We start from the raw sequence: 12,399 nt of genomic DNA on the forward strand, positions 1-12,399 counted from the left end.
AGGAGTCTGCTGGCTCTGAGGGACCAAAAGAAATATAACAACCTATGCCATGGGACAGACAAATGGCCAAGCTATCCTTTCCAAACTTTGTTTGCTCTGTGGCCATCCTGGAAACCGAGGATTCAAGAAATAGGCAGTTTGATGCCGGTCCTCCTGCCTGCCTCCAACACGGCCCTAGTCCCTCTTCTTGCTGTTTTCTTCTTCCTGTTAATTTCATTTCAAGGCCCACTGTAGCTACACCTTCAAAGGCAATAGAATCTCAGCCCTTGAGCTCTGAGAGAATGAATAGAGATGACTGAGAAGAAAAACTATAACAATGTATTTCTAGTGTTGGTTGGTGTGCAGAAAGATCCAACTCACATGACCCTCAGGGTCAAAATAACAGTTTAAAACCCTTGTTTCCTGACCCATGGCCAGCCACTCATATATATCAGTGTCTATGTATAACCCTCTGTTATTTCAATAAGGTTGCATAATGCTTTATCTTCTTATTTCCATAAAATGGTAGTTGGAAGGGTGCTTATGTGTTTTACCTTCACTCCTTACAAGACAGGCAGAATGGAAATGCAATATATTGACACACACACACACACACACACACATACACAAAATCACATCTAAGTTAAACTCTTTCCTCACCTTGCTTCTAGTGACAATGAGTATGTCCAGCAAATCTCTATCCTCAGCTGCTTGATGCAGGAAAGAATACAGAGGTTTCTGTATCACAATGATCTTATCTATCGATTTACTCCTCATGGACACCGCTTTTTCAAGGCTTGCAGAATTGCCCATCACCACACAGGTATTGCTTCCTGCTGTAACCTTCAGTTTCTCCCTCTGCTTTCATAGCTAACATTCTATAAAGCAGGAAGGGCTAGACACCCATCCTCAGGCAGAATATAGGCAAATAAAGTGGAACAGTACCAAACACAAGGAGACCAAAAAAAGTGGCTATGGCTGCTTCCAAATGGTACTTTACATTCATTAAAAAAACCAAACAGTAAAATGTCCTTATAATACTTTGCAATTCCCACAGCATGGCAAGTTTACTTTCTCAGACTAGAACTCCTAGAATCCTTCAACCAGCATGGCCACCAAGGGATTCTGGGAATTGTCATCCAAAAAAGTATCATTTCTTAACTTGAAATATAAATATATAAAATATTATTAAAGGTCTTGTCATGTTGGGCATGATAAGACCTTTACTTTCAACAATTAATTTGCAGTTCCATTTTGAAGTGTTGGCCTTTAGCCTCCTCATGTAGAGTCTGACTATCGAATTTTTTTCTGGCAAAATAATAAGGTTTGATCAACCTGTTGCTAATCCTGGGCTGTTCAGTCCCACCATCTTCATGGATACAGTTGCTGGGAATATGAGAAAGGCCTTTCATAGTGGCTGCCCCAGACTCTGGAAGTCTTTCCCTCGGGAGTTAGAATGGCTCCCTCCTTGGCCTCAAAAAATTGTTTTTTTTAATAATAATAATAAAATTTATTTATGTTTCCCTGCCTCTCCAGGTGGATCGAAGCGGGGTTACTGACTAAATAAAAACACAGAGTGATAAAAACACAATGGAAGCAATGAAGCAATTTAGAGCCAAATAGATGTTCACACTATTCCAGCCATGATTGAACCTACCTATTTCATTTTAATCTACTACACATTCACATTCAGCAATGGATAGGTTCAATATGCAGTTACCTCACAGGGGTGACTGCGCCACGGGAACTGAATCAAATAGACAGTACGTTCACACTTGTGCTGAATCGATTCATTTCAAAAGAAGAAGGGAATGCTGCGGATCCAGAAGAACTGGTTTAAATGGGTTTAGTGCTGCATCTCCCTTGCCAAAGTGCACCAGAAATTCAGCCCAAGTGCAAACAAGGGCCATTTAAACCAGTTCAGATTGGTTTGAAAACCAGTTTATGATATAGTGGGAATGAGGCCAGTATTGACCTTCCATCAGCAGGGGAAGATTTCATTTTATTTAGGCATACATATAGAACTGTTGGCTTTCAAAGAAAGGGTCAGTAGGAGAGTGCTGTTTTGTTTTAAAGTGTACTGTTTTAACCTGTTTTTATTCTTTAGAGCAGTGGTTCCCAAACTGTGCCCTTTAAGAAATTTTGGACTTCCACTCTCAGAAGCCTCAGTCATGTTGCCCAATAGTCTAGGATTCTGGGAGCTGAAGTCCAAAATCCTTTAAAGAACAGGTTGTGGAGCACCTCTTTAGAGTGTGTTTTTTAAAATTGTTTTAATATTGATAATTTAATTCTGTTGAAAGCTAGTAATTGCAACAAGTACAAAATATTTCCAGTGTTAATGTGAATGCTTTCATACTTCAAAGTCAAAATTTTGTTTTCAGAATTGAACATCAGAGTTTGAATGTTTAGAAAATTTTAGATGTTTGCGAATAGTTGTAAATGTAGGTCTTGTGAGAATTGATGTGAAATTGTAGAAAATGCAACATATGTAAAAAGAAAGAAATCACATTCTGCTTTTGATGTTAGAGTTAAACATCAAAAGCAGAATGTGATTTCTTTCTTTTTACAAATGTTGCATTTTCTACAATTTCACATCATTTTAAAATCAGAGGCTTACAGGAATTTCATCTGCAGTAAAATACTCTGACATTTGTTGAGGGGGAAATACATTGCTTGCATTCCTTTTTAACATAGAAAAAGTGATCCAGGAGAGAAAGGCACTTCTCAAAGATGAACGAGAACTTGAAAAAATCCAAAAGAAGAGACATCTAGATTTTCTGGATGTTCTTCTTTGTGCCAAGGTGAGTAGAATTTATATGACTTAAATCTAAAGGAAGGATGTGTATGTAGCCATCAACAGTATTATCTATTGCATGCCCCACCACTTTGAAAAGACAATTGGGGACTGAGCAGACAGAGGGAAAAATTGGGTTGGCTCTGTACTTTCCTGAATTGGCAGGGCCACCTGCTATCCACATGCCCCCCTCCCACAAGGGGCAGAACACCCAGACACAGACTGCACTATGTGACATCAAGCTGCACTGATTGATTCCTCCCCCACCTTCCCCAAATATATGCACACCATGCCATGAACACATTGCCTGTGACTACAAATTACTTCCCTTGTCCCACCCTGCTGCCATCCCATTGGACGCCTCATGTGATTGGCCACACAGTCACATGAGTGATACACCATCTGTAAGTGAATCGGTTCACCTAGTGACACATTGTCAAAGCACAATCACAGAGGCCCCCTGTACATGCCCCCTTCACCCGTTTACCCCATGCCCCCCTGTTGAATTGTCTAAGTTTGTTAATGTTTTTATTACAGTCATGGCATTATTGACAACCTGCTATTCTTGTCATAATTTCACTTCATGGTTTGTGTGACAGCTGAATGGTGTGATGGGTCAATGGTGCAACTGGCCACCTGTGTACCTGTACCCTTGACGAAACAAAAAAGTTGTATGGAAAATAATGGTGCAGGTGGCTGCATTTCACCAGGCACTTGCTCCAGACCACTTCTGCAATTGTGCTTGGCTTTACCCTGCACTTGTGCTATGAAGTTTATATGCTAGGATGATAATGCACATTTTCCATATTGGTGTTCATTCTGGATTCCTCCCAATTGGCCTTGTGTGTTGAACAAGTGAGACTCAAAACAGGATAAAACTGCTTTTATTTTGTCCATGTGGACAACCCCTTGGAACCAAATATAATAGGTGAAGTTATTAACCATTTTTTCCTTAGTTGCTTTCTAAGACTTTCCCAAACTTATGTGTTCCAGATCTGTTGGAATACAACTCCAGTCACCACCACCCCACCAGCCAATGTTGGATTGGGATTATGGGCATTGTGGAGCAATATATCTGGAGGGTACCAGGGTGGGAGAGAGTCTTTGGAATCACACTGGGAATAAAAAATTAGCCAGTTTTATTATATGCCTGCCCATGAAACAAGTAACTGGACTGTCTGTTTTCAACAAAGGAGGGAAAGTGTATGAAATAAGAGAGTACAGTAAGCTTCCAGTGACTTTAGAAGTGACAATTATTCTGCTTGTCAGGATGAAAATGGTTCTGGATTATCTGATGAAGACATACGTTGTGAAGTGGACACATTTCTCTTTGAAGGCCATGACACTACAACTAGTGGGATTTCCTGGACCTTATATGCAATGGCCCAGAACCCTGACCACCAAGAAAGATGCAGAGAAGAGATAAAGGACATTGCTGGGAAGCAAAAAACATTGCAATGGTGAGAGCTTTCTCTCTTCTCTTCTGTTACAGAGACCTGTGTTGGACCACTGCATGGTTATAAGATTTCAAGTATATTAATGAAGTTAACTGTTTTCAGGCCTTATGTATGAAGGCATAGGCAGGGGAAAAATGGGATACTAAAGATTGTACAGTCTTCATGGAGAGTAGAAACCATATATTACAAACAGTGCTGACTGTAAGAGTGCTCCATGCTTCTGCTGTACTGAGATTCATGGTAAATGGGAGGGCAAGCTCAACTGGGAGAGAAACACAAACTGTTGTATGTGCCTGTGGAACCTGGTTATCTCTTATCTCCAAAGTTCCATAGTTGTTTTACTAGAAGTACAAATAGAGAGTTGGAAAGCACGTTCACAATCTGTTTTTGGCATTTCTTCCATATTTTAGGCTAATGTGTTTTTATTGTTGTTGTTTCTTATCAGCCTCTCTCTGTGGATCAAGGCAGGTAATAGCAACAAATCAAACCCAGTACTGTATATAAAACCAGTACATGTTAAAAATAAGCAATACATACTTTGAAATTCATAATTTAAAAATCAGTTTGATAGTCTAGTAGAAGAGAGACTGGTTTTCAGATTTTCTTTCAGTTTTGGATAATTATTTTTCTGTATTGATGTCACTTTCTCAGTGTCCACATTTTTTCCTCTCCTGCCCCCTCCCCTAACCAGGAATGATCTTGGTAAGATGACTTACACCACAATGTGTATTAAGGAAAGCCTCCGTGTTTATCCTCCAGTTCCTCAAGTGTATCGAGAACTCAACAAACCTGTCACACTTTTTGATGGAAAGACATTGCGTGAAGGTTGGCTTTATTACAGTACTGTTAATTATATTACACTATGAGATGGAATCTCAAAGAGTAGTAATGTTATTAGGAATTAGAGTTTTCTGACAAGCATTTGGCATGGTAGGATGATTGTGTCTGATTCTCTGTAAATTTTATGGGCATGGCAAGTGGTTGGACTGGATGGCCCTTGCAGTCTCTTCCAACTCTATGATTCTATGATTACACATGCGCCGAAGGGGTGTATTAGGGTTAGAAAGGGGTGTATTAGGGTTGAGAAGGGGCGTCCCTTCTGGATGCCCCTCAACCCTAGTATGGACCAAGTCCGTACAATATGGTGGCACCCGTCCACACGCGGGCCGCCATTTTGATGTCGTGGATGCATAGCGTCTGGACGTCACGCGGCGGAAATGACACCGTGAGTACGCGACTAGCGCCTCGCATCGCCACTTACAGGGCGCAGAAAGAAGCGCCATTTCAGCACTTCTTTCTTGCTGCGCCTGGGAACCATGCGGTTTGGCCGTTGCGGTTCCCAGACGCAGCAACCGGCGGTGGCGGCAGAGCGCCCTTCTTGGGCGCTCTGTAACACGCCTATGATTCAAACGCCAAAGACAAAAAGAGAGCTAAATTTGAGTTGACTACAGGATAAATCAACTCAAATCTCTCTCTCTGCCTTTGGAGGCTGAAGCCCCTAACATTTACAGAGACACAGAAGATGTTCACACCCAGGTTCTACTTCAGCTCCTTATGAAGAATTTTTCTTCCTTGCAGTGAAAATATTTGTGTTTATTATCAGTGGTTTTTACTTAGGCCCTGTCTGTATGTGCCAAATAAAATGTCCTCCCCGTATTCCCCTGGCAATGAGTCTGGACAATACAGGGCCCAATCACCGGTTCTTGTGCAAACAGTCCAGATGACTTCTAGCTAGTTCAACACCCAACCTGCTGCATTCCTGCTTTAAAACATTTTTTTTTAAATGCACCTTTTGCTCCGGATAGGGATGCCATATCCCGGTGGCCGCTGGGAAAATCACGCTTTTGGGGGCCCCTCCCGGTCATGGTCCGGTTTGGCCCCCAGCCATGCATTGGTCCTGGTTCGGGGCCCGCTTCTGCGGCCATTGCCACTGAGGCTAATGCGGCTGGCCACGGCGCCAACCCACCTCCCCCTCCTCTTCTGGAGTGGTGGGCAGCGCCAACTCACCTCCTCCTCCAGCTCTGCCTTCTTCCTCCTCGGCGGCAGCAGTGCAGCTGCTGCCACCGCCGCACCTCCCGCGCTGCGCACGCGCGCAGGCCTGTGAATCATGAGCTCATCCCCTGCTTTGTTGTCAGCCAGCCATTGGCCAGCTGGCCAAAGGGGATGGGCTCCTCTGTGCGTGCCGCCTGGGCGTCAGCAGGGGCCAGGGGCAGCGATCGTGGCGGGCCCTCGCGCGCCTTCCTGGCCTTTAAGGAGGCTTGGGACTCCTTAAAGGCCAGGGAAGAGGGAGGAGGCTGGCTGGGATCGCGGCGATCGCAGCCGGCCCCCGCTCTCCTTCCTGGCTTCTAAGGAGGCCTCGGTCTCCTCAGAGGCCAGGAAGGAGGGACACTTTTTTGTAGGATACTTTTTTTAATGGAGGACACCCCACGCCCCTTCCTGGCCTTTAACGAGGCCTCGGTCTCCTTACAGGCTGGGAAGGGGCGTGGGGTGTCCTCCATTTTTAAAAAGCGTCCTACATTTGAAAATGTTGTCCTACATTTGTCCTGGTTTGGCGGTCCTGACGTATGGCAACCCTAGCTCCGGATCTTTCCAGACGATCTGGAGCCAACTGTTGTGGCACCAAGCAGCTGTTCACAACATGTTTTGCTGTGCTACTTTGCACCACTGCCACCACTTTGAGGTCAGAATGAGGTGTCCAATGTAATCAATGCTGTAATCGGTGCCTCATTCTGGTTTCAGAGGAAGCAATTCACTGTGATGACGATGGGCAATATAGTGGGATACATGTGTGAACTGCCACCTTGTGTTACAATAGAGGGCCCCAGGGAATGAGGGATGTTGGGGCAGCTCAGGGGGCAGAATACTCCAGGCTGCTCCCAGGGTATTCTGGCCTATGGAGAACCACCTAAGAGAGTTGGAGAAGGGCCACAACTCAGAGTGTATCCACACTGCAGAATTAAAACAGTTTGACACCTCTTTAACTGCCATGACTCAGTCCAGTAGAATCCTGATCTTTGTAATTTGGTGAGGCACCAGAGCTCTCTGCAAACCAGTTTGAATGTGTCATCAAACTACAAACTCCAGGATTCAACAGGACAGAGTCATGACAGTTAAATTGGTGTCAAACTGCTTTAATTCTGTAGTGTGGATCCATCCCCAGTGACAGAATATTTGTAACACATATAGAAGGTCCCAAAACTACGCTCTGGCATTCCACACAGGGCTCTGAACAACCTCAGTTGCTCCCAATCAGAATGGAGGCTATTTTACTAAATGTAAAATGTTAAAAAGAAATCCCTAAATAAATAAAAATAGGCTTTAAATAGCTCCCTGGAAACCTTGTGGGCAGATATATCTATTCTGTAACTCCTCTTTTTAAGTAATTAATAATCTCAGTAAGGGAAAAGCCACATTTTCAAGGAAACATATATCTGGTATAATTACCACCATTACATTTTTTAGACAATGTGCCACTAAATTTAAAATAAACACACAAGCCACAAAATACATTGTGATGCTGTAACAACTAGTAAATAATTTGAGTAATTCTTCACAGTTTTAATTCAGTCTCGCAGTATACATGTATATTCAGTTTCTCTCTTGTCATCTGCGTATTAATGAAATTCCTCCTTTTGCTCAATCTTTAACAGGTAGCTTAATATCCCTGAATATTTACGCTCTTCATAAAAATCCCAAAGTGTGGAAGAATCCTGAGGTATTTTCTTTTTTGATGAGATGTTAGATTTCTGGTTTCATCCAAGAGTGGTTAAGAAACAGTAATATTGCATCTAAGCACAACATTACACTTAAGCATACAGCAGAAATGAGATCAATTCATTATGGACAGATTCTGAATTTATGTTTTGTAGACTTTGGAAGGAATTCCAATGGCCTTGTGGCTTCTTCTATTGTACTCTGTTTAAAACAATAGAATTAAGCAAAACGTGAAAAGTTGGAGCAGTAATATTTGCTCTAACTCAATATGACTAAGCATTCCACTGCCGGGTCTTGATTTCCCTGCTATAAAGTAAATTAAACAATATCAGACAGAAGATGCATCTACACTGTAGAAATCATGCACTTTGACAGTACTTTAAGTGCTGTAGCTCCATCCTCTGGAATCCTGGAACTCGTAGTTTTATACGGTCTTAGCCTTCTCCCCTAAAGAGTGCTGATGCATCACATAACTACAAATCCCAGGATTGTGTAGGATGGAGCCATGGCAGTTAAAGTGGTGACAAAACTGCATTATTGCTACATTGTAGATATATCCTTTATTATTCTCCCACTTCAGAGGCCCTCAAAATAGTTTGACTACAATGCCCATACACAATTGACCCTCCATAGCCACAGATTCACCATCCACAGCTTTAAAATATTATATATATATATATATATATATATATATATATATATATAAATTCTAAAAAGCAATCCTTGATTTTGCTATTTTATATAACGGATACCATTTTGCTCTGCCATTGTATTCAATGAGACTTCAGTATCCATGGATTTTGGTATCCACAGAGGTCCTGAAAACAAACCCCAGTGGATACCAAGGGCCTACTGTAATTATGGCTTATTGCAGCAAGTATGTTCTCCAAACATCAGGTGAGAAGTACAAGAACCACATCTATATGCATGTAGGAACATGTGTGTAGATTCACTGCAAAATAATATTTAGGGAGGCACACCTATTTTGCCAAGAGAAAAGCCAATATGCATATGTATGCAAGTCACTCAGTGTTTCTATGTTTGATGACTATTAGATGGATATATGAATTCACTGCATGATAGGCATTCCTCTTGAGATCATGTGAGGTAAATGAAAATTCTCCCATTCATTCAAACACGAAAGTCATAATTTGACAATGCAGTAATCAGATGATAAATTGCATGTCTGAGTGAGTTCCATGAATGCATGTCTAATTTCATATAGCTATAAACAAAAATTGCTGAGAAACATATACGTAGTTTTGCTCACAGTATTGAGCCTGAATAAATAAACTTTAATCTCTTTCAGATCTTTGATCCCGAGAGGTTTTCTCCAGAGAATACATCTCATCGACATCCTTATGCCTTTTTAGCTTTTGCTGCTGGGCCCAGGTAATAAATATTCTAATGATAATGAATTATGTAAGAAAGTTCACAAAATGATATGTGGATCCAAGACCAAAAATAGCAAACACAAAACACCACTTAATTTATATCAGAACATGAAATTACTTTTAGTCTCCAGCTCCTACAATCCCTCACTGTAGGCTCTCTGTGAGTTGTGGTCCAAAGTGTAATTTTTCTATGCCATAATTTATCTGAGTGAGGGTCAGGCCTAAGATTATGGATTGATCCTGACCCATGGACTTCACCGCTGATAGTTTGGAACAAGGAAATGGAAGCCGATTTTCAGAGGAAGGCAGAAATAAATTGTCTCTTTTCCTCTCCTTTCCTTTTTAGAGTAGCAAATAGATCCTTCCTGAAGGAAGGTTAAATAAAGGGTATGATATGTGAGAGTATTACTTACTGATGCCCTAGGACTCTCATTGGACTTTCTGCCACTCTGCATATGGTAATGCCTTCTGCCCTGGAAACTGAATGTATTCTTAGTGGAGCAGTTTAAACATAGCACCATATTTGCTTCTAATTTAGAATGCTTTTGTTTGACAGCATGCTAAGTCAGGGAACAGATCCATCGATCCAAGGCAGTCATTTCTGTGTAGTTCCCCAACCCCAACCCATTCTGCATTGACAACAAAATGTTACTGCAAATTAAAAACAGATCAACATGTGGTTTTCTATTAGTACTTTAATGCCCCCAATGGTGAAATCCAGAATTCTGCGCTAGAATCCAACTGTTGTGCCGAGAATACTTCTGAATGTTGGACTTCTTTGAAGTTCAGTTGCCGTTCATCATTCCCAGCTTTCAATCACACCAAAATCAGATAGACTCTTTGAAGTTGCAACCGGATGTGAGGAAAGTGGATCAATGGCTGGCATTTGCAGGAATGGCTCTGTTTCAGGGTTCAGTTCAGATTTCCACTTGAATATTTCTCTTCCTCAGAAACTGCATTGGACAACAATTTGCCTTAATGGAGCTGAAACTGGCTGTTGCTTTGACTCTGCTGCATTTTCAAGTCTCACCAGATCCTGCAAATCTTCCCCTTGAAAAACCTCAACTTGTCATGCGCTCCTGGAATGGAATGCATTTATATTTTAAAAAACTTGAATGATAATATGCACACTTGAGATCTATGTGAATACGCTATTAATTTAAATATAGCGATCTCTTCTATTCAAAATACCCAGAATTGTATAAAACCTGTAATACAATGAATGTAAATGCAGAACTATAACTACATCTTTTTGAAAAATAGAAACAAACAATTCTTAAAAAAACAGAATTCTATAGAACTAGCAGCAATAAAAGTAGTCATTTCCCATCAAAAACCTGTCAGAATTAGTTGATCTTTCATTTCTGGCAAAGACCTGCAAAGAACAGACTAAAAATTAGTTACTGCTTTGGGAAAACCTAAAAGGTTTAAGGCAAAGGATTCTGACAGCCATAAATCTCATGGGAAAAGTAAGATGAATTGCTGCCATTTTTTTTTAAAAAAAGTTTTTAAACTAATTTTTTTAATACAGCAGAAACATGCCAGCTATTGTTTAATGTGTTTGACTACTCACACTTGCCCAGCATTACTTCCTCCCACTCTTATCAGTAGTGCCATGCATCAGCCCATAACTACACTTAACTCTGCAATATATAATCCAGTTATATTTTTAGTCTGTAACACCGCGGGGGCGGGGAAACATAAATAAATATCATCATCATCATCATCATCATCATCCAGTTATACTTATATCAAAGGCATGGGGATTTCATATATACTCTCCTTGATACCAATGCACTATGGCAACAGATTATGGCCAAGATCCTATATGTGCTCATAGCTCTGCATGTGCAGTTTGAAATCCTCCCAAAGTTTGGCAGCTGTTAAATCATTGGAGGAACCTCTGTTGCTAAAGAGAGGGAGATGGGAGGTAATTCAAACTACAGAGAAGCAGTTGGGAGTCAGCAGAACGTGGAAGGAGGATTAGGATATGGTTGTGATTTTTTTTTTTTTTTTTTGTATTTTGCTTTTTGGATAGAACATAAAGGCAAGAGAATAACCCTTTCAGCCTCATCCAAGAAGAGACTCAAGTGTGTAATAGGATGTTGGCCTATATGTGTGTAATTACATTTTAATGTAACATGAATAATTAATATAATCTGGATATACAATATTAATTAAATAAGTATTTCAAATAACATGTGTCAAGACTGAAGATTCATTCAATGGACAACTGATTCTTGCAGCTGATTTACTGCTGCTATGTGTTACTTTGCATGTGAGAGGGACATAGGAGATTATTGCATAGCGTTTTCTTACCAGATTGGACACAGGATGTAATCTGAACAGATGTTATTGCACAGCCCCATTCTCATGCAGTACTGATCTCGCACCTAGTCTGGCCTTCTTCCATTCCTGGTCAAAAACGGGAAAAATCCATTCATAACTGTCATGATCACTTTCAGGCTGTTCCAGGCGATGTGTATGTGATAATCCTACCAATCTCAATGTTTCCTTGTGTTCTGATTCGACGGGACTCCTTCCTCCCCTCCTGTCCTAGAACCCCCCCCCCCAAAAAACTCTACTCTTATTCTGGTGGTGACACAAGGAGGATAGCAGAGGAGTTTATCAGATGGACTTTAAAACTGGCTCCAGCCTCATGGGCTGGAGCCAGGACATGGGATGGAAGCAGGGATTACTGCATGCTAACTTGCCTCCTAATCGTCACCCACAATCAGTCCAGGTCCAAGCTGAGTCCCAGCCACGCTCCGCCAGCACTTTTTAGAAGCTGGAAGCTTTTTGGCTCCTTAAAAAGTGCTATTACAAAACAGAAAAAGTCTAGAGGGGGAAAAGGCAATGCAAAAAAAGAAGGCTCAGTTTTATTAAGAGCAAGATAGAAAAAATAAATGGGTTTAAAATGTTGTCAATCAGTTAGGTAGGCAGGAATACTAGGATCTGTGTACAGAGCCCAAAGATAAGAGTAAAATGATACTCAAACCAGTACATAAAAATGCTAATATAGCCAATGTGTACTAGGCTAACAAACTATAAATCCCAACCA

The 12,399-nt window shown here is 41.2% G+C and overlaps 1 protein-coding gene across 2 annotated transcripts in view; it reads left to right on the plus strand.

Moving 5' to 3' along the window:
* Nucleotides 1–11,536, plus strand: part of LOC149316249 (cytochrome P450 4B1-like) — a 30,262-nt gene extending 18,726 nt beyond the window's left edge. For both annotated transcript variants that reach the window (XM_089515089.1, XM_089515090.1), the window contains 7 exons: nucleotides 651–802; nucleotides 2,674–2,780; nucleotides 4,043–4,233; nucleotides 4,922–5,055; nucleotides 7,881–7,945; nucleotides 9,254–9,336; nucleotides 10,289–11,536. In XM_089515089.1, the coding sequence (XP_089371215.1) occupies nucleotides 651–802; nucleotides 2,674–2,780; nucleotides 4,043–4,233; nucleotides 4,922–5,055; nucleotides 7,881–7,945; nucleotides 9,254–9,336; nucleotides 10,289–10,457 (901 nt within the window). In that variant the 3' untranslated portion in view covers nucleotides 10,458–11,536. The remainder of the gene's footprint in view (nucleotides 1–650; nucleotides 803–2,673; nucleotides 2,781–4,042; nucleotides 4,234–4,921; nucleotides 5,056–7,880; nucleotides 7,946–9,253; nucleotides 9,337–10,288) is intronic.
* The last annotated feature ends 863 nt before the right edge of the window (nucleotides 11,537–12,399 follow it).

The sequence above is a fragment of the Sceloporus occidentalis genome, unplaced genomic scaffold, assembly GCF_023333645.1.
Source record: "Sceloporus occidentalis isolate IW3139 unplaced genomic scaffold, rSceOcc1.0.p SCAF_3, whole genome shotgun sequence".
NCBI lineage: Eukaryota > Metazoa > Chordata > Lepidosauria > Squamata > Phrynosomatidae > Sceloporus > Sceloporus occidentalis.